Consider the following 22,757-nt stretch of genomic DNA (forward strand, 5'->3'; position numbering starts at 1 on the left):
GGCGTTTGATGTTAATAGTTTTTTATGAATTATTTTAAAATGACGCTATTGTTTAAGCAGATAAATGTAAGCACAGAATAATGCAACCTGTTTACATTCAGAATATATATTGTCACGCGTGTGGTAAGCACGAGAGCAGACAGTGAGTATAAATGAAAATAAAGAGCTTTAATCTACTCTGAGAGGAAAATAAACTATACAAGTACAGGCAGCACAAAACCACACGAAAATAAGGACGAGATCGGACAAAGAGAACTGAAAACACAGGACTTAAATACACCGGGTAAATGACTAAATTAACTCACACAGCTGAAGACAATAAACTAAATTAGGTCACACGGAACACATGGCATGAGACAGAAACAATAACAAAGTCCAAAGACGTGACATATATGTACCAAATAAGTATATGTATTTTGATTTTCTTTAGCATTATGTTAATTGTTGTTACTTCTTTACATGTGCTAAAAACACTGCATGTGAAGATATTTTGGTGCAGGGGAAATAAAAAAAAAAAATTATGTAAACACATTGTTTTGTGTATTTATTTATTTATTGTTTTACATGAACACTGACCACACAATGAACAAAGAACTCAATTTGAGTCCAATTTAACACTCCTGAAATGTATACATGACTCCCTCCATCTTGGAGCTAAAATTACACTTTTAAAAGTGTGGACTCATAGCCTCCTGCTACTGATATTACATTGCTTTTATTCATTTTTCAACATTTGACGTATATATGCCAGAAAACTGTGTAGTATGTGTGCTGTATAATATGCACATTTCTATATTTCTTTATCTCAAAGCAATCCTCATTTTTAAAAGAAAGTGAAGCCGAACAAAGATTTTTTTTACTCTATTTACATATCAATCACTGTCATCTTTAGACTTATTAATTCTAGTAGTTTACAAACTACTAGTATTCATCACAATAGCTTTCATAAATGTTTTCATCAGATTTCTCTAGCACACTTTTATTCTCCTTTGCATTGACATAGTCCTCTTCAGAGTCATATGTGTCTGGATTGACATAGTCCTCTTCAGAATCATCACAATTATTGTTTTTAAAATACAGTTCTGCATTTTCATAATCATCCTCATCGTCCTCTTCATTTTTATTGCCATGTGATGCACCTGCATATGTATTATCCGTACCTAGTAACATTGCATAGTGAAGGGCAAATATATTAAAAGAAGTTTTTAATAAACATACTGTTGAAGGAAGATAAAATGTTAAAACTTAATACAACAAAAAGAAATAAATAATTTTCATCAAATGAAGTTACCGTTTCTAAAGGAGAACTTCAAGACTGTTTCCGTGTTCCTTTGCTGTCGTCTTCTCTTGAGCAGGAGGAAGATTATGAGACCAGACAACAAGAGCAGCACAGCTGACACTGCAGCACCAATGACAGGAAGCAGGGAGGCTGACAGAGACACACATGTTTGAGTTAAACCTTCATCAGCAGCAGTCCAGCTTGTTTTTAGACCCTCGCACCTCAGTACCTGTGATAGTGATGAGCAGCAGATCAGAGGCAGATGAACGGAAGGAGCGAGAGGAGACACTGACTTCATAAACACAGCTGTAGTTTCCCTCGTGTGAGTAATCTGCCTCAGGAAAGAAGAAGGAGGAAGAGAGATTAACATCTGACTCAGTCCCGGTGATGTCTGATCCTCTGAACAGGAGAAAAGAGCCTCCAGGATGCTGAGATTGAGTTGAACAGATGATAGTGAAACTGTGGCCCCTGGTGATCACCGGCCCCTGAGACCCGTCAGGATAACTGTGAGAAATGCTGGGCTTCTGCAAGTCCACTAGAAAACAAGAAGAAGACGGCCAATTTTCTTTAAATAAATAACAATGGCTTTAAGAATCGTATCTCGTCAGGATTAAAAATAGAGAATGACTTCACTTTTATGATGCAACTAATGCACATAATTTATGACGATTGGATGCACTCACCCACAGTGATGGTAATAATGCTGCTGAAAGGTGATTTGACAGCGTTGTTTAGGTAGGAGTAAAGACAGCTGTAGCTGCCCTGAAGAGAGACGTCTACATTAGAAAGGTTGAAAGTCACACTTGATTCGTGTGTCTGAGAGGATACAGGCGGTCCGTTTCTGAGGAGCTGGAACTCAGCAGTAGTGTTGCATCTAGGTTTAGGTGCTGTGCATCTGAACTGGACGCTTTCTCCAGGAGAAACGGCTGCATGTACTGAGGTCAAGGAAAAGGTCGGCATCTGCAGCTCACCTACAAATATATATATATATGATTATTTTAAATAATTTGTGAAATATATATATATATATATATATATATATATATATATATATATATATATATATATATATATATATATATATATATATATATATATATATATATATATATATGATTATTTTAAATAATTTGTGAAAACAATAAAAAAGAGGGCTAAATGTAATCTCCGTAGCTCATTCACAACAAAATGATTGAATTTACCTAAACATACAACACCAGCATCTTCACCATGATTGCAGTTATGCTTTTTTAATCCACTGTGTGAACACTGTCTGAGGGCTCCTTCACTTCCTGAACATTCAACATCATCCAGCCAGATCTGACCACTACCTTGACCAAAGGCAGCTCCATGAGGTGCACGGATGGCTGATCCACACTGTAACTGTCTGCACACCACAGCAGCATCGTTCATGTCCCAGTTATCATCACACACTGTTCCCCACTGGCCATTATAGAGGATCTCCACTCTCCCACAGCATGAATCAGACCCACTGACCAATCTTACGTCTGGTAGATGGAATTAAACATGTAAGCAATAAGGATTAAAATGTGCATTTTGTCATGTGGTAAATATCTGTGTTACACATTCATTTGCATTAGTTTCTTGCTGGAGCCAAACACCTTGGTGTGTGTTTTTTTAATGCTGTGATTAAAAATGATATTATTTTCACCACAGGCAAGGGGTACATTTTCAAAACTCATAGCACTAATTTCTAAACATCAAAGCAATCTGTTTGAAATTTCGTAATATCTGTTGAAAATTAATAAGGAATGTTGAGAAAACAAATTTCATAAACAGGGCTTAGACCAGGATTAAGCATAGTTCAGTTAGGACATTTAAGTAATTTTTATAAACATGGTTTAAAAGCAAAACAAACAAACAAAAAAAACATTACTGGTGTGCATCTTAAGACAAAACAAAGGCACTGGCGTGTTTAAAGATCAACCAGTGTAAGTTGATTTTATTTTTACATTTAGTTTAGGATAGGTGTTAGCCTCGTCTGTAAAACTGGGGGCAAATGTAAAAAAATAAAAATGTAATAAAAAAATTACACATACAATACAACAAAACAAAAGAAAAACCAGATATACCTTGTAAGCAGACGACACCTGCATCTTCAGAATGTTCACAGTTATGTTTTCCAATAGAAAGCTGTGAGCACTGCGTGAGCGATGATTCACTTCCTGAACATTCCACATCATCCAGCCAGATCTGACCACTACCCTCGCCAAAATGAGAACTGCCATGTGCACTTACAGCTATTCCACATCCCAGCTGTCTGCACACCACAGCAGCATCATTCATGTCCCAGGAGTCATCACACACTGTTCCCCACTGGCCATTATAGAGGATCTCCACTCTTCCAGAGCAGTTATTTGCACCATTCACCAGTCTGATACTATTTTCTCCTAAAACATTATGATATAACAAGTATTGTAACATTTAAGGCTAGTCATTTACTTCATGTAACTAGAAAAAAGTTTTAAATGAGTAATTAAACAGTCTGTTACTTACCAGCTGCAACAGAAAGAGCACTGGCTGTTGAGATGAAAAACAATTACATTTAAAGGAGACATATTAAACCCCTTTTTATAATATGTAATTGAAGTCTATGCCAACCAGTTTTGGGTGGATGCAGAACAATCTGTTGCTGCAACTTCACCCCCCCTTCATCCACCTTATTTTGTGGAAGTAAGTTTTTTATGTCAATGTGCGAAACTTCGAGTTCATTAGCCTCTGTAAGTAAACAGTTTCAATCACAAAACAGCCTGTTCTTAATTAAGCAAAAACCTGCCCTGTTTAGTTACTGTTGTAATTACTGATAGAGCCGCCAACTCTCAAGCATTCAGCGTGAGACTCATGCAGTTGACACAATTTTCACGCTCTCACGCCACACATCCATTTTTCCACACAGAACATGTCCCTGACAAATTCAGTATTTGACCCCCCAACAATGGCCAGTCAAATCAAAGAAGGGCAGGACTTTACTGTTCCTGCACAACACCACACATTTTTTAACAGCAGAAAGGTAAGATAGGTTATTTTCGTCTGAAATAAAAAAAAATGAAAACGGAACGAACTAACAACATTTATTAAAAAATAAATAAATTAAATGTGTCAAGCAACATTTTGTTATTTTGCTTTTACAACATTTGCACAATTCACGAGTTCACCCTTAAATATATAGATCGGTAGTTCGTAATGCACCTTTAAGTTGGTTTGCCAAAACCAACAAAAAAAACATGAGAAGAAGAAGAGTAGGCGTTGAGATTGTTAAGCGTTTAAATACGTGGTGCGTGTTTTAGAAAGAATAAAGGGGTTTTAATGCATGTATTTCAGCTCCATGAAGTCTATTGTTTCATAAACGAGGAGGTCGTGTCTGCTGTTTTTTGATCTTTGATATAGGTAGGAGTGAAGCACTTAATGTTTTAATAGGTGGTTTTGCCTGGATATAAATAAAGGTACTTTATTATGTGTTTCAGCTCTACGGAGCCCATTTGTTGCTCTTGTTTTATGTTTATTTTTTGGTTTGAATGCTTGGGTTTTTCTAGTTCGCTAGGTATTTGAACCGGTCCAAGGAAGACGCAATATGACTATTATTTAAGCAGAGTTGAGCTATTTAAGGTACTTACATTTGACAAATTGTCCGATTTCATTTGTTTTCATTTTTAATTCATTTGATGGCCTTTTCCTTATTCCTAATCTAAGTCAGTTTCTATACCGTGATGTTAATGGCAGTGTCAAGACTGCATGATGTTACGCAGTCCTTGTAATGTACAAGCACAAATCTCTCTGACGCGTGCTTTCACATATACACAGTTCTTTTCTGAATCGGCTCTGCTCTTGCTCAGATATTATTTGCTCAAATGTTGTCCTAACATCACTGAAGACCAGAGAAGCTGTTTTTTTAAATTCTTGAGTAGGCTTTTCTCATTAAGCTGAGTATAGTCATTCACTTCTAGTTATTTATTTTGTTAATACTGCGAACAGATACAGCTACTGATCCATCCACCTATTTCTGATCTGTTGGTGAAATGTGGTACAGTGCAGGTATAGATGTAATTGGTTGTTAAATAACCAATTCCGTTATTATTCAAGTCATTATAATACCAGAGTTTCAAGTCATTCCAAACACTACAAACATACATGCTGTCAGTGTTTGGGATTGACAACTGCATTTTGTTTTGCACTTTGTTCATTTATGATTATTAGCTTGTTATTAGCTTGTGGCTGTAACCGTTGATCAGTTAAGCACACTATAAGAAAAAAAAATTTAATACAAACAAACAGCAAAGATAATTTCCCGATATGATGCAGACATTTCCTGTAACCCTAAAACACAAAATGCAACACACAATTTTAAATCTAAAACTCCATGTGAAAAATCCGGAAAGTATTCAAATTTAGAAATGAGGTTTGAGTAATCTCGTTATTCTAGACAGTGATGAAATGTGTGTGAATGCAACCATAAGGGACTGACAACCATATCGTGCTGCTGTGCGAACATGTCCACTGTTTGTTGTATAACTGGCTCAAAATATCAGACACGTTTCTTGCTCGTCTGTTCTTCAGCTGTAAATATTTGATAGTGATCAGATCAGATAGTGACCGATTGATGATCTTCACAAAATACAGAGTCAAGAAAACAGCCAATGAGGCCGCCAAGAGCGGATTTCAAAAAGAAAACCATAGTGACTAAAGCAAATAAACTAAGTGACTAAGAATAATATGGTCAGGATTATGGACCTGTTTTGACATGACAGAGAAAACATGCAAAGTTTTCTTTTAGTCATTTAGGTCTGGGGGTTCATTTCTGCCTAGGAAACAGCCCCAAGAGTGTATTGTGTACCGTAGCAGACTGTGAGAGTTGCTGTGAAAAGCTATGGGCTGTGGCTTGATGCAGTCTAGCTTTTTGACATTTTGTTTTTTTCACACTGTTCACGGTTCTCAATTTTTAGAACCCGTGTGAGCCCCATTAAATGGTTAAAACTCAAACATCCCTTGAAGAATAATTAGACTGTGTTAAAGTTAAAATAAAATATTGTATAAAAGTTGAGTTCAGTTTTAGAAAGAACAAATAGTGGAAAACTAAAACCTGAAAGCACACAGTTCTTCATTCACCACCACCAAATTACACAGTTCATAAACATGAACAGTACTGTAAGCATGAAATATTATTGTAGTATCAATATTTTGACGTAAAATACACAAATATGTCATTATTAAATGTTTTATTATAGCAAATCTTTAAACATCATCTATAAATACAAAAGGCACAGCAAAGATTGTAAATTAAATTTACCTATTATCAGAGTGAGAAGAGAAGGTCTTGACATTGTGTTGTTTCAAAATGCACTTAAGATGTTCTGAACCAAAACTGCAAACTTGCCAATTCACTTCCCTTTTTAGCTATTTAAAAAATGCATTTTTCAATCAAATTAAACATCCCTTTTTTACCCAACCTCTTTCCAAGAATTGCATTACGAAGAGAAATTCACAATGATACGACAAACTTGAGCAATATACAGCCCTTTCAACTACTTTTAACTAACTCTTTAAACTCATCACTCACTGTTTCTTAGAAGACTATAAATTAGCCAAGATTCTAATTGATTTCTATTTTAAAGCAAACATCTATACAAAAGCAAAAGCATACTTCTTGGCCCATAAATGTGAGAAATAAATCTTTTACTATGCACACTTATGGCTAACTTTCAATTTTTTCCTAAAAAAAGACATTTTTTACATTACATACACTGTAATTTACACCATAAATTGTTTGAATGTGTGAATAAAACTTTGTATTTATGTTGTATTTAAAGGTTGAGCTGTGAATGAACATAAATGCTGCACTTGCCCATTAAACAGTCTGTATATGAAGACAGCACCTTTTATGATATATATGATTATGGTCTAAATATATTTATGGTCTAAAATATTGCTTAGTGCTAAAAATCAGTAAAATGTGACCCTCACTCTTTTCATGGGGAGTTCAGGACCCAGCTGGTATGCTGTATAGTGCTTCAAATGACATATTAGAGTTTGTTTAGTTCGCATCTGTAGAAGAAGGAGTGATGGAATGACTTCATATGCAAACTATTAAATGATCTCATGCAAAGAAGTGAAACTGTTTACATGTGATAGAAATTGCAAAAGGGAATTAAGAAACCACATCAGATATGCAGTACTCTGAAATGGAGTTAAAGAGTTGCGTTCAGCTGGATTTCCGCTTCATTTTCCTGATTAGCCAGATGCATTTTTAAAACATTGAAGAATAGCTGTTTTCTGAGTATGCTAATACTTTGATTTAGCTCTGAGGTCGATTTGAGGAAGTGGAGAGACTCTGGCAGTTGTATTCAGAGGAAACTCTACAAACATATTAAATGTTGCTTTAACAGATTTTAATTTAAATAAAATTATTCAGGTACCCAGTGGGCACTCATAATAAAAGGCATACATCACAAAGTATCAGTAACTCGTTACCAGGTGTCTTAAAATAAAAAAAACGAGAGAAGACATACAGCAGAGGGGTTGTGGGAAGTTGTGTCACACTATGAGGTTCCTTATTTCTTGCTGTCAAAAACACTACTAATAAATATTCATACTTGTTGCCAAAGCTCTGTTAACAACTGCTAATTTGCAAGTGCCATTATTTTCAGCGAAGTAGACAAACTGATACTTCACAACAGGAAAAGAGAATTCTGATTCACGTTACAGAGAATTCACGAGTCTCTTATTTAATGTTAGTGCTTAATAATGACCGAAGAGTCTTTGTTCTCTTCATATACAAAGAACAATTCATATCTGGACAATGCTTATTAGATATAATGAATAATTCACATTTTCATAAATCTTCAGTTATTGCGCAGTGAACTTCTGTGTTCTGTAATATCGACATTGACATAGTCTTGTGAATCTGAATCGTCTGTTTCCACATTGACGTAGTCCGGTTCAGAGTCATTTTGATCTACATTAACATAATCCTGATCAGAGTCAGAGTTTACATCTTCATGAGCGCTATCATCCATATCTACAACCTCATAGTCATCCTCAGCATCGTCTTCATTCTGGTTATTGTGGAGCACATCTCGCATATTAACAGCATCTTGGGATACAGATTACATTGAAAACGGTTTTATTATTGTAGTACAATATTTAATCATTCATATTTGCTGGCATCCAAGGTAAAGGTAATGGACATTAATTCTTACCTTTTGAATTAGAGCATATTTGGATTTTCTTTTGTTTTCGTCTCCTCCTCACCAGGAAAATGATTATCAGTGCAGACAATATGAACAGTACAGCTGTGACCACAGCACCAATGATAATAATTGAAGAAGCTGAAGAAAAGGTGTATAATGCATTAACAAGAGTGCACCCTATCCTCAGAACGGCTGAATGATCCCATATTTTTCAGCTAATTGTTTTAATAGATTATTCATGCATCAAGGTCTGGTCACACAGGATTTTCGCATGAGGGAATAATTCCCTATGTACAATAGGTTTCACTCATGGAAAAGCAGTTTTGCTGACTTGACCAGCAGAAACAATGATATTTTAGTATCATTTTTGTTACCATGGTGGTGTTTAGCGTTTGTGTGAATGACACTGTGTGCACCTTCTGTATTAGTATTCCCTCCTTAGCCAATTATGATTTATCATGTGACTTCCTCATGACCACCTGACTTTAGGGGTTATCAGTGTATTACACTAGTATAAAACAAATATTAGTACTTTGAAATGTGTTTTTCTATTTTCTTACCACTATACTAGTTACGTATACAATGTAATAATATATAATTTTATTACTGTAAAAAAAAATTTACTGTGACTTTAAGTCCATAAAACCTGCCTGTAAAATGTTGGTACCGCATTTCTTACGGTAAAGTTCTAGCAACTGATATTGTACTGTAAGATTGTTATCACAGATCACGGTGTACACCAGCACTCTTGAAAATTACAATTTTAATCAAGGGAAAATTTAAATGCTCATACCTGAACATATGACTCCAGCATTTCTCTGAGAACAATTATTTTCAGTCCATTTTAAAGAGCACTCTTTGATGGATAACTCATCCCCCTGGCATCTGATCGTACTCACGTTTCGATCCTCTACCCCAAAAAGAGCCAGGCTATCTGCAATAACTGCTCTTCCACATCTCAACTCTCTACACACCACAGATGCAGCATTAATGTCCCAGGAGTCACCACACACTGTCCACGGTGTGTTAGTAATGACATTAACTCTTCCTGAACAGCCATCTAAACCATTCATCAGTCTGGCGGACGGAGTTCCTGTTAAACAGAGAAAATTAAGCGAAATTTTCAGCTCACATATTCTCAAATAAAACAACCCGATGTCTGCTTTAAAGCGATAGTTCACCTAAATATGAACGTTCTGTTACGCTGTGATATTTACACACCATCATTTCAAAGCATTTCTTCTGTCTAAAAAAACCCCCCCAGCCTCTTCTGTTAATAATGTCGAAGTGAAAACACAGTTTGTTCTGTTTGAATTAATCACTGATTCACAAAAAAGCTTTTACAAGTTTGTTTGCCCATATAATCTTTACGCTATTAAGGTTAACAATGGAAGGGCTCATAGAAGCAGCCTTTTGGGATTAATAATCCTGGGAGATGAATATGGGTCAAGTTGGAGAGGTGGAGGGATGCCAAAACAATTGATGCTGTAGCAAATGTGCCGCTGCTTAGATCCCCCAGATGTTATTTGACATACTAGATGGGTTCTCTCCTGATGTTTAGGATTTCTCTTAAATGATTTACTCGGGAATCTGACTGACGCAGTTCTCAAGTTCTGACTCATTAATCCTGGCAGTTAACAGCTTATTTAGTTTGCAATGTCTTCAATTTCAGTATGATCCTCACACAAAGGTACACGGTTTCAAAAGACATGGAACGCACGTATGGACAGCTTATGTGCTCGAAAGCTTAAAAGTCAACTTTCAATATAACTGCATGGAAAAAATGACCAGCAGAGCCTTTAGCGTTTCTCCTTTTTCTTATTTTTCTTTTTGTATTCCAAAGAAGAAAAAAAAAGTAATTCAGATTTGATAATATTTGATTTAACTACCCTTTTATCAATGTAATATAGAGATGTTTATCAAAGCTTTTGCGACATTGAGAGGATCACTCACCAGTAACCAGGTCGTTATGCAAAACCATGACTGTAAAAGAGAAAACATAAAGACGTACCTTCATTAAATAACTATTTATCACAAAGACTTCATGTAGATAAGTAAATTTTTTTTGTGCTGTCTTCTTTTTTGATAACGTAAAGGATGTATTTGTTCGTTAATGGTTCAAAAACAATGAACATCATTTAATGTAATAAACAATCAAATTGTATCTGTTAAATTTTTTTTACCAAGTATAAAATCAAGGAGCATTCTCAGCATTTCTGTCCTTTCATTGATCGATGTGTGTGCTGTTTATATCTGTTGCTCTTCACATGTTCTCTGAGTCAGACAGACACCAGCTCGGCGCAAACAGAGCTACAACAGTTCCGCATTTCACTGATCCCTCCCCTGTCACACGAAACACTTCAGCTTCTCACACAGTTCATCAGGAAAAAATGGCTCAGTGTTTATGCTCATGTAGAAACTAACTTCAGTAACCACTGAGAACTGCACAATTCTTTTGAACGTATCTCTGTCCTAAATAGTCAGCTATTGTTTTCAGTTCAATTAATCACTTTTATTTACATAGCGCTTGTAATGATACAGATTGTGAAGCACCGAAGAGTACCGAATACTATACATTACTATCAAATAGAGTGAAAGTAATGTATAATCACGAGATTAACACTTATTTATTTATTTAAACGCAGAGACGTCTGTAATCAAACTGACGATAATCGTTAGAAATTCAGCGCCCCAAAATAAGCAAGACATTCGTTGCTTTTTTCAAATGAAGCTGCTTAAAATCATTCTGAAGGTTTGTGCAGTAATTGTACTGCTGCGCTGGGACATACTCGCATTATTCACACATGTTAAGGTTTCTGAAACTTGTGGTTAAATGTGTTTATTTAAAAACAGACCACACTGGCCAAACACAGACCATTAGTACAGCCTACTTCCACCCTTTATGCACTGCAGTGCTGTACTGTCAGTCCAAGTCAGTCTGTTTTTTAAGTTAGTGCCACCTTACATGGAGGTGCACCTTTATAGAAGAACTATTAGAAACCTGGTGAGCTGCTGTTATATTTAGGTTATATGACCTAACATAGAGAGGAAGAAAGGTCCTCTAATGCAAATCATTGCTAAAAAAAACAATAAGACACATCACAGAAATTCTAATGGTTTCCATTAAAATATCATTATGAACCATTAACTTTTTCCTGTCAAACCATTAAATTTTTTTAGTATTTTTGTAGCGTATTTTCTGCATTTCTTTTTCAGCAGGGCCCTGCACGCACTAAAGTCTCACTTCAACTAAAGGGTGTCACCACATTTCCTGGAGAGCTACAGCCCTGCAGAGTTTAGTTTCAAACCCCCCTTCAAGTACTTGATTAGCTCGATCGGGTGCATTCGGCTGAATCTAGACTCCGCAGGGCTGTGACTTTCAGGGAATGCGTTTGAAACCCTTACTTTAACCTAACCTCAGCGAGGTGGATTGCTAGTCAAAAGTGCTTTCAGGTACTTCAATACTAAAGTGCATATAACTGCCACTAGCAATAAGTAGCATAGCAAAATCTGTCAATTGCACTTGAAAAAAAGCTGCTATTTTCAGTTAGTGTGAATAAATCAATTGATTTTTGCACTTAATGTAAATAGCATATCACAAAAAATGCCGCTATTTTCACCTAGTGTAAATACAATGCATTGCTTTTAGCACTTAGTGTAAATAGCATATAGTGCAAATAGCTGCTGCCATAAAGGTGATGGGGACAGCAGACGTGATGCAAGTTCAGGCGGTTTAGACACTGTTTGCAAAACTCAACACATTCTTACAGTGACGAAGAGTCAGGGGCAGAAGAATCCACGTACAGTGTTTTATTACAGAAGACAAAGTCATCTATATTTAGGCCTACAGTAACATCGATGGATAAGCACAAACTATGATGTATTTCAGTAAGACATCAGACAAACCTGCAAGTCATTTTTAAATATTAATTATAGTTATTTTAATGAACAACTGTGCTGACAAATAAGACAATAATACCAAATAGCCCTGCATCAAAATGAACTGGGGTTTTATGTGTGGACTATGAGAATAAAAACATTGCTGAAACTATTATATTATATTATATTATATTATATTATATTATATTATATTATATTATATATAAACCTATATTTTGTTTACTAAAACAGCTGACCTACAGCAAATATTATTATTAATATATGAATTTGTATTGTATTAGCTGAGCACGAATTACTGATAAGAACCAGGATCACTGTAAAATCTAAGATAGCCTACCTATCTTAGATTTTTAGAAGTTATTATAGGCTAGTTTTGAATTGCTACTACTTCCTGTTGGTTGACTATAAACGAATGAAGTGAATGAAAAGTAAGTGAATCTTGACACTGAGTTCTCACTGCTTTTACATTGTTTAAGCTTGAACCGGCAGCTCCAGTAGTAAGGAATTATATTATTTTAGGTTACCCACATAGGCCGCACTGGAAAATGGAAAGATGATTGAGCTGCAGGCGCCATCTTTTGGTCCGTTGCGGAAATGCATTGAACGGGACCTTTTTTTTTTTTTTTTTTTTTTTTTAGCTTTAGACATTAAAAGTGGTACTTGAGGCCCACTCATATACTTAAGACCAAGTGTGCAAAACTAAAAGCACACTATATTTTTCAAACTAAGTTTGATAAAACTGTTTGCTTAAAACGTTTTGCAATTAAACAGTTCTCTGCATTATACGCACCGTTTGGCATTTAAATGTCACTGATGACCTACACCAGTAATCATGTGGAAACACATCACAATTTGTGTAGTGTTAAGAAAGATTGTATACATATATACATATACATACATATAGTCATGTTCAAGAAAGCAGTCTGAGATGATCCTGAGCTTTGTAAGTCGCTTTGGATAAAAGTGTCTGCAAGAAGACTAAATGTAAATGCAGCACATTTTGATGGGTCCACAACATACTGTCTATGAAAAACTTTGCAAGTATATGTCAACTTATTCTACTCACCCTAGGACATGTTGCAAACTAACAAGAATTAGCTGAAATGTAGATTGAATTAGCTGAAATGTAGAATCAAAGCAGACTATGAAAATAAAGTGTAACTTTAATTTATACTGTATTTTTCATGAAAATCCAAATAGAACTTTGTGATAGTATATATAAAAATGTATTAAAAATTTATGCGAAATAATTGCAGCACACTGCAATGCTTCTGGTTCTTTATTTGACTACATTACATTAATTTAAAGATCAGTTATGAGCAGGGTGAGCCTCATCTTAGGATAATTGTTCCAATGGTCATATCTACAGCCTCAGCACTAATAATAGGTTCAAGACCCTTCATAAAAGAGGGAGGCAATGCCTGAGAACTAGACCATCTCATGTTGCATCTAGGTTTAGGTGCTGTGCATCTGAACTGGACGCTTTCTTCAGGAGAAACGGCTGCATGTACTGAGGTCAAGGAAAAGGTCGGCATCTGCAGCTCACCTACAATATATATATATATATATATATATATATATATATATATATATATATATATATATATATGATTATTTTAAATAATTTGTGAAGACAATAAAAAGAAACAATTAAATGTATAAGCCCTCAAACATAAAAAACTACTTTAAAACAGGATGTTTTTCATGTTTTTCAAGGGACCCCAGTAACATGGTATTTAGCCCCTAGAAACCGTTGTCTTCGTGGACTAGTTAGGGTTAGGGTTAGTGCCCTGCTAGTGCCCTGTACCATATAACAATGAGCACAAGTATAGCTTAAATATATGTCATTCTAAGTATATTTCTGATGAGTACATAAAGCCCATAAAGCCAAAGACTAAAAGTATATTTTTTTAATTTAAAAGAAGTATAGTTTTCTTAGTTTTAAAAACTTTACCAATACTTGAATAAACATTTTTGTGTTTTCTGAATTTTATTTTATATCTTCAAACATTTAGCCCATGAAACATATCACATAAACATAAATATCACACTAAATATATTTAGCCCATGCAACGTAATCGACCAAGATGGCAGCGCGTACACGTCGCGAGGCTCTCCAGTTTCTGCAGTTTTGCAGTATTTTACTTGCTCATTTCGGGTCTGTTCGTGCAGAACAGCAGTGCCTTTACATCGTACACCCGACAAGAGCTTTTGGATACTGGTTCATGCATTTCTGACAGTAGCACGCAACACTGCCTTCAGATCAGGTGATGCACAGGTCTACAGCACTTCCAGGGCAAATCTGAAGAGGGGCATCAAAAAGGTCAAGTACTGCTACAAGCTGAAGCTAGAGGAGCACTTTTCCAACTCTGACCTTCGACGCATGTGGCAGGGCATCCAGGCCATCAGTGATTACAAACCCAACCACTCCACCCCCACAGCACTTAATGTCTTCTTCCTGAACGAGCTTAATGACTTTTATGCTCGCTTTGAGAGAGACAATAATGAAACGGTCACCAAGATCACCCCCTCAACCGACCCACCCATCACACTCACCTCCTCAGAGGTGCACACCGCACTGAGCCGGATTAACGCACGCAAGGCTGCTGGACCAGACGGTATCCCTGGACGCGTACTACGAGCATGCGCAGAGCAGCTCGCTGGGGTATTCACGGACATTTTCAACATGTTCCTTGCCCAAGCAGCTGTACCAACATGCCTCAAATCCACCTCCATTGTGCCAGTGCCGAAAATCTCAAGCCCATCGTTATGAAGTGCTTTGAGCGACTAGTCTTGTCCCATCTGAAGGACTCTCTGACTTCCACACTTGACCCCCACCAGTTTGCCTATCAAGGCAATAGCAGCACTGAGGATGCAGTCTCCATCGCACTGCACTCCGTACTCACACACTTGGACAATAAAAACACTTATGCACGGATGCTGTTTGTTGACTTCAGCACAGCATTCAACACTGTCATACACTCTAAGTTAATTACCAAACTCAGAGATCTTGACATTAACATCTCACTGTGTAACTGGGTTATGGACTTCCTGACCAACAGACCTCAGCATGATAGGTCAGGCCACATCTGCTCCACTACTGTCACTCTCAACACTGGCGTACCACAAGGCTGTGTGCTGAGCCCCTTCCTCTACTCCCTCTTCACCCACGACTGCAGGCCTGTGTTTGGATCTAACTCCATCATCAAGTTTGCTGACGATACTATGGTGATCGGGCTCATCAGCAACAATGATGAGACTGTCTACACGGAGGAGGTCCAGCATCTGGCCACGTGGTGCAAAGACAATAATCTGCTCCTTAACACTACCAAAACCAAGGAGCTTATTGTGGACTTCAGGAAGGTGAGAAGAGGCACACATGATTCCATCCACATCAATGGGACTGCTGTGGAGCCAGTCTCATGCATTAAGTTCCTGGGAACCCACATCTCTGAAGACCTGTCCTGGACCACCAACACCTCCAGCCTGGTCAAGAAGGCTCACCAGCGTCTTTTCTTCCTGAGGAAACGTATATGATGCCATCCTGGTGAGCTTCTATCCATTGTACATACTCTTGTAAATGTGTCTATACATATCCTGTATATCCTGTTTGTACATAACCATCTGTAAATTGTTTATACATGCCTAACTGTAAATTTCCCTTTCATTGACAATAGCAACCTGTGTATATTGCTCTTAACACATTCACCTGTAATTTAATTTATACATATTTATCTCCTGTACATATTACCTGTATGTGCACTTGTAATTTATACCTATGTTCTGCACTTGCTGCTTATTGCACTCCTGGTTAGACCTAAACTGCATTTCCTTTATCTGTACTTGTACATGTGTAATGACAATAAAGTTGAATTAGAAAATTTTAAAGTTGAGTTTATGGCTAAAATCTTGTTGAATCTGCTCAAACTGTCAGTAAACCTCATAACTCCACACACCTTTATCTCAACATAATGAACTGAAGCGCTTTATACAGTAGGCTAACTCTTTCAAAGATATTAAATAAGAATCATAATATTGCAGTAAAACAAATACAAAATAAAATCTATAAAGAAATATTTCAATATTACAAACCAAATTTAATTATGCTAAGGACAAATGTAGAACAATTTGTTGTTTCCGCTCAACAATGCCTGGCTGTAATAAATAGCACTGAATAAAACACGTGCACATCTGCGCAGTCAGTGCTGGTTTACAAGACGTGTGCTGGTAAAGCGATTGACATAATGTTCCAACATATTTTAGCATAAATATCTGCCACCTAACTACTATTTGCTATTAGTGTAAACAGAATTTATGATTATTTGCATATATTTGCAGATGAGTGGAATCCGAAGGTGATGGATGGATGACAACAGACCAAAGTGGAGCCAGAGGGACGATGGAGCCTTGCGGAGCTTGTGGACTGATGGACTACGGGGGAGAGGAGAGAGCTAGGAACCAAGGGGGAACCAACGGGTCTACGGGCTAAGGTGGAGGCTGGATGCTGAGGTGAGGGATCCTCCAGCTACGACAGCAATGGTAATAGGCAGACCCGTGGCGAATCCCACCACCAGATGGTGTGCAGAGGGTGAGCATAGAGGCTGCCAGGAGACATCAGGAGACTGGACAGTGTGGGAGGGGGGGGGGGATTCTGTTGCTCCGTGTCGTGGTGAGATGGTGAAGGAGCACTCAATGAGGATATCACTCTTAACAGTCTTTAATATTCCCAAAAAGAGTAAATAATACAGACAGGCAGGCAGGCGGGCCGACTGGAACCAGACGCATACACAGACGAGACCGGACAATTTGACATGAAACAAACTGGAACTTATAAAGGACAAAGGAAATTACTAAATTAACAAGACACATCTGAAAACAATGAGACAATCAACAGAGGACAGAAAGTAGGGCACACAGAGCACATGGGACAAGAAAAAACAACAGACAGTCCTAGCACATGACAGGTGTTCAGTACTAGTTATTTCATAGTTATTTTACTGAGTGATGCCTTATCAGTTATGCAGTAAGAAAGGAATAGTATTCTTAAATGTTACCCATCTTCTTGGAGAGCAAAAAGCAGAATAAACCATATTCAACTGTCATTTGAGTTGGAATGATTTAAGTCCACATTAACATAATCTTGTTCAGATTCATCAGAGTCCACAGCACTGTCCTGTTTGAAATGATTAGAGTCCACATTAATATAATCTTGTTCAGATTCATCAGAGTCCACATTAACATAGTCCTGTTCAGAATCATCACAATCCATGTTTTCATCAAGTTCAATATTTTCATAATCAGCCTCATCATCCTCTTCATTTCTGCTAGTACGTGATGCAGCTTGACCTAGTGATATTGCACAGAGATGAAGCACAATTAAAGGGCAAAATATATGTACAGTTAGGTCCATATATATTTCCACACAGGCACAAATGTATTATTTTAGCTGTTAATCAAAACATGTTCAAGTTACTGTATGTATATGTATGTATTTATATGACAATGGCTTAAAGTGCTCACTCTCATCACTATTGGAGGAAAATTTAAGGAATTAGATTTTTTAAATATGTAATTTATAGCCATGCACATTAGTGCAACTGCTGTATTCACACCTGCCTAAAAGATCCAAAAGGGGCAGAGGTTGAAACAGATAATAGGAGTGGATAACCTCAAGCATGCTTTTTTTTAGCATCCTTTTTCATAGTTACTCGTTGATTTATCGCTCTGTTAATAATGTCTTGGGTCTTAACCAGGAACATAATCTGTGCTGAATGAACATACTCCTGCATGCGTTTTTGCAGCCACATACCTTGAGTAAGCAAGGTTTGGGGTTAATCAACCAAAGGTTCAGGGTTTAGCACAGGGTTTTTCAACCCTGGTCCTGGAGGGCCACTGTTCAGCAATTTTACTGCAAACTACAGGCAGGTGAATTTGATCAAGTGCAGCTAATTTAAATAGATCACTTAATTATAACATTAAGGGTACCGTAAGTGATGCAACACATGCCTCGTTTGTAATGTGTTGTATTGTTCTGGTGTCATAGCGCGGGGACACGGCATCACATTATAGTAAGTGGCGTAACATTTCCATCAGATGCTTACTGTATTTGGCCAATCACAACGCACTGAAGGCAGGACTTAGAGGATAAACAATAATGTACAGTTTGTGCAAAAGTGTTTTTTGCACCTTAAACGTATAAACACACTGCATTACACCACATTCACAAAAGAACAGTCTTTTTAGCAACACCATATGACCCCTTTAAATGGTTGTATCTCGGGAAAAGGTTGTCCTATCACAACCATAACATCCATAATACATTAATGAAAGCATATTTATTCAGTGTTTAGATAATTTGTAAATCTCAATTTCAATAAATTGACACATATGACTGGTTTTGTGGTGCAGTGTCACATTCTTTTAAATGTTGATATAATTAGCATTTTAGCTGTGATTTTATTTATTTGCTTTTTTATTAATTTAATGTTTTTTGTTATTTGATGCTATAAAATACATTGCTCAGCTGCTGCTGTTGTAAATGGTGCTATATAATTAAAATAACTTGAAACATGTAACTCATAATCCAAAGCATACAACAGCATTGTGATAACACCAACGGGCATGGCTTTCAGTGGCAGTGGGTTACTGCTGTTTATTGATGACCAGAGTTTTTGTAGGTAAAAAAATTATATTTTGATCAATCTTCTGAAGTCAGTCCAGATTAAGGACAGCTATTGCCTTCAAAGGACTCTCAATATAATATTAAAAAAATAACATTTTATTCATTAATTATTTGTCCAATTAGGACTGAACCCCTGTAAATGGGAGGGTTGTGCATAAAAATGGTTGTGACTAGTTACTGATTAATGTTTGTATCTATATTTTTGTAACTATATTTTTGTTCAACCCCTCAAATTAAATCTTAAAGTCTGCACATTATTCAATATTGATTGTTTCTTTTTAATTATATTCTGGTAGCATAAACATACAAATTGTGTCAATGTCCAAATATATGGACCAGTATTTGCGTGTGTTTACAGACGGTTTTAAAAGACATCATCCGAATTCTGTTATAGAATACAAAACCATTACCTTTCGTAAAAGAGCACTTTAAATGAGTTTCCATGTTCCTTTGCTGTCGTCTTCTCTTGAGCAGGAGGAAGATTATGAGACCAGACAACAAGAGCAGCACAGCTGACACTGCAGCACCAATGACAGGAAGCAGGGAGGCTGACAGAGACACACATGTTTGAGTTAAACCTTCATCAGCAGCAGTCCAGCTTGTTTTTAGACCCTCGCACCTCAGTACCTGTGATAGTGATGAGCAGCAGATCAGAGGCAGATGAACGGAAGGAGCGAGAGGAGACACTGACTTCATAAACACAGCTGTAGTTTCCCTCGTGTGAGTAATCTGCCTCAGGAAAGAAGAAGGAGGAAGAGAGATTAACATCTGACTCAGTCCCGGTGATGTCTGATCCTCTGAACAGGAGAAAAGAGCCTCCAGGATGCTGAGATTGAGTTGAACAGATGATAGTGAAACTGTGGCCCCTGGTGATCACCGGCCCCTGAGACCCGTCAGGATAACTGTGAGAAATGCTGGGCTGCTGCAAGTCCACTAGAAAACAAGAAGAAGACGGTCAATTTTCTTTAAATAAACAACAATGGCTTCAAGAATCGTATCTCGTCAGGATTAAAAATAGAGAATGACTTCACTTTTATGATGCAACTAATGCACATAATTTATGACGATTGGATGCACTCACCCACAGTGATGGTAATAATGCTGCTGAAAGGTGATTTGACAGCGTTGTTTAGGTAGGAGTAAAGACAGCTGTAGCTGCCCTGAAAAGAGACGTCTACATTAGAAAGGTTGAAAGTCACACTTGATTCGTGTGTCTGAGAGGATACAGGCGGTCCGTTTCTGAGGAGCTGGAATTCAGCAGTAGTGTTGCATCTAGGTTTAGGTGCTGTGCATCTGAACTGGACGCTTTCTCCAGGAGAAACGGCTGCATGTACTGAGGTCAAGGAAAAGGTCGGCATCTGCAGCTGCAGCTCACCTACAAAATATATATATGATTATTTTAAATAATTTGTGTAATCTCTGTAGCTCATTTACATCAAAATGATACAAAAGATTGAATTTACCTGAACATACAACACCAGCATCTTCACCATGATTGCAGTCATGTTGTCCTAATCCACTGTGTGAACACTGTCTGAGGGCTCCTTCACTTCCTGAACAATTAACTTCATCCAGCCAGATCTGACCACTACCTTGACCAAAGGCAGCTCCATGAGGTGCACGGATGGCTGATCCACACTGTAACTGTCTGCACACCACAGCAGCATCGTTCATGTCCCAGTTATCATCACACACTGTTCCCCACTGGCCATTATAGAGGATCTCCACTCTCCCACAGCATGAAACAGACCCACTGACCAATCTTATGCCTGGTAAATTGAATTAATGAGGAAAAATATGTATACCAAAGTATAATGTTAATATTTAGTATGTGTTTGACATCTTTTGAGGCCAATCACTAATCACTCATTTTCTCTTACTAATTGCTTTAGTACTATTTTAGACTATCCCTGTCTGCTGAGAGGTTTGTTTGTTTGTAGCTCAGTGTAGCTTCGCTCTTCAGTTTATCGCCCTCTGTTCTTTAGCGATCAAATATAATTGAATTATCTACATACAGCTGATACTATCTATCAAACTAATCTAACAAATTCGACTGCTGTTCGCTCGCTTTAATCTAAAATCTATTTATATAGATTATTGTAATGTTTTATTGGATGCTTGTTCTGCACGCTTGATAAACAAACTTCAGCTAGTCCAAAACAAAGTATAATCATATTAGCCCAGGTCTGTCAACACTGCACTGGCTTCCTATCAAACATCGAATAGATTTTAAAATCTTATTAATTACTTATAAAGCCCTGAATGGTTTAGCTCCGCAATACTTGAGTGAGCTCTTATCACATTATAGTCCTGCACGTCCACTGCGTTCTCAAAACTCTGGCCATTTGATAATACCTATAATATCAAAAATCGACTGCGGGCGGCAGATCCTTTTCCTATCTAGCACCCAAACTGGAACAATCTCCCTAACTCTGTTTGGGAAGCAGACACACTCTGTCAGATGTGAAGACACATCTTTTTAACCTAGCTTACACAAAACACACTAATACACTTTTATTATTCAAATCCGTTAAAGGATTTTTAGACTGTTTTAGACTGGATTTTTAAACACCATGTACTTGTGAAAAGAATAGCATCTACGCTAATATTAACCTTGTTTTTTTTTTCCTTATTCTGTCTTACAACTTGCTTAACTTGCAGACTAGTCAAAACAGTGACTGTTTATGTCACGATTTAGTTTTAAAAAAGAGTGACTAACAGTCTTTTACTCACCCGTCACAGAAGTCAGAACACTGGCTGCTGAGATAAAAAACAGAGACATTTATGCAAAACACATACAACTTACACAATTACCAAATGAAATATTTTAAAAAATCATTTCATGTTACTAATGTAGCTTAACAATGTCCTGAGTAAGATATTTTGCATAACAAAATTCATTCGAATTCTGTCTACGAGGCAGTGACACTGTGGACAACATATCTCAAAAGCTTCATAAGCCTACAATGATAGCATGATAGTGGTGGGAATGTGATCTGAGCAGCTGCTATAGATCTTCCTTCAATCTTACAGTGTAAAAATTCTACAAGAGCATTGAACAAAAACATAATGACTATATGTATGCATCCAGGCGTGAGAAGTTACAGATAAATATTATTGTTAGAACTACTAAACTGCTCATTTTCATGTAGCAGACCAGTCAACTTGTTAATGAACGTCCTTTCAAAATTAAAAATCACATCAACCCAAATATATATCAACATGTATTAGTTTACTTTCAGCAGTTTCAGAAAAACAAAAAACTAGTTTAAAAGCTTAGTGAAAATCTAAGAAATTAAAATGTTTAACTCTCCATCTGTTATGAAAATTGAAAGAATTAAAAATTGAGATTACCAAATATCAAAGCAAGTAGAGAAGATCTTGGCATGATAGAGCTTCTGTTTAATGTATTAAAATGTTGCTTCCTGATTAGTGAAAAGAGCTGATGATGCTTTGCTATGGACAAAAACGTTTTTTACAGATACAGCTGTGAAAAAAAATTTGAGGAAGTGTCATTTGTAGACATAAGAATTTAACATCCTAGTCAATTTTGTCATTATAAAATGCTAAACATTAGAAGGCAGGTAGCACACACTTATAACAAACCACCTTCAAATAAATTAATACATAAACAGCTTTCAGAAATCTTCATAGTTATTGCCCAGTGAACTTCTGTGTTCTGTAGTATCGA

The 22,757-nt window shown here is 36.8% G+C and overlaps 2 protein-coding genes across 3 annotated transcripts; both read right to left on the reverse strand.

Annotated features, from left to right (window-relative positions):
* Positions 1–192: 192 nt before the first annotated feature.
* Positions 193–10,790, reverse strand: LOC122342092 (deleted in malignant brain tumors 1 protein). 2 transcript variants are annotated; one of them, XM_043235875.1, is made up of 12 exons: positions 10,668–10,790; positions 10,438–10,467; positions 9,278–9,577; positions 8,494–8,622; positions 6,585–8,387; positions 3,797–3,820; positions 3,373–3,690; positions 2,482–2,787; positions 1,963–2,250; positions 1,509–1,814; positions 1,292–1,429; positions 193–1,160 (listed from the first exon to the last, which is right to left on the reverse strand). In XM_043235875.1, exons 5-12 carry the CDS (start codon positions 6,616–6,618, stop codon positions 922–924), a joined length of 1,653 nt encoding a protein of 550 aa, XP_043091810.1. In that variant the 5' UTR covers positions 6,619–8,387; positions 8,494–8,622; positions 9,278–9,577; positions 10,438–10,467; positions 10,668–10,790; the 3' UTR covers positions 193–921. The 2 variants fall into 2 exon arrangements, with proteins under 2 accessions (XP_043091810.1, XP_043091811.1); XM_043235876.1 differs by having other exon boundaries at positions 8,494–9,577.
* Positions 10,791–17,135: 6,345 nt separating this feature from the next.
* LOC122342093 (deleted in malignant brain tumors 1 protein-like) lies at positions 17,136–21,821 on the reverse strand. Its single transcript, XM_043235877.1, has 6 exons — positions 21,800–21,821; positions 20,530–20,835; positions 20,148–20,441; positions 19,694–19,999; positions 19,477–19,614; positions 17,136–17,730 (listed from the first exon to the last, which is right to left on the reverse strand). The coding sequence occupies exons 2-6, from the start codon at positions 20,738–20,740 to the stop codon at positions 17,477–17,479; spliced, it is 1,203 nt and encodes a 400-aa protein (XP_043091812.1). The 5' UTR covers positions 20,741–20,835; positions 21,800–21,821; the 3' UTR covers positions 17,136–17,476.
* Between the last annotated feature and the right edge of the window lie 936 nt (positions 21,822–22,757).

This window comes from Puntigrus tetrazona, chromosome 3, assembly GCF_018831695.1.
Source record: "Puntigrus tetrazona isolate hp1 chromosome 3, ASM1883169v1, whole genome shotgun sequence".
Classification (NCBI taxonomy): domain Eukaryota; kingdom Metazoa; phylum Chordata; class Actinopteri; order Cypriniformes; family Cyprinidae; genus Puntigrus; species Puntigrus tetrazona.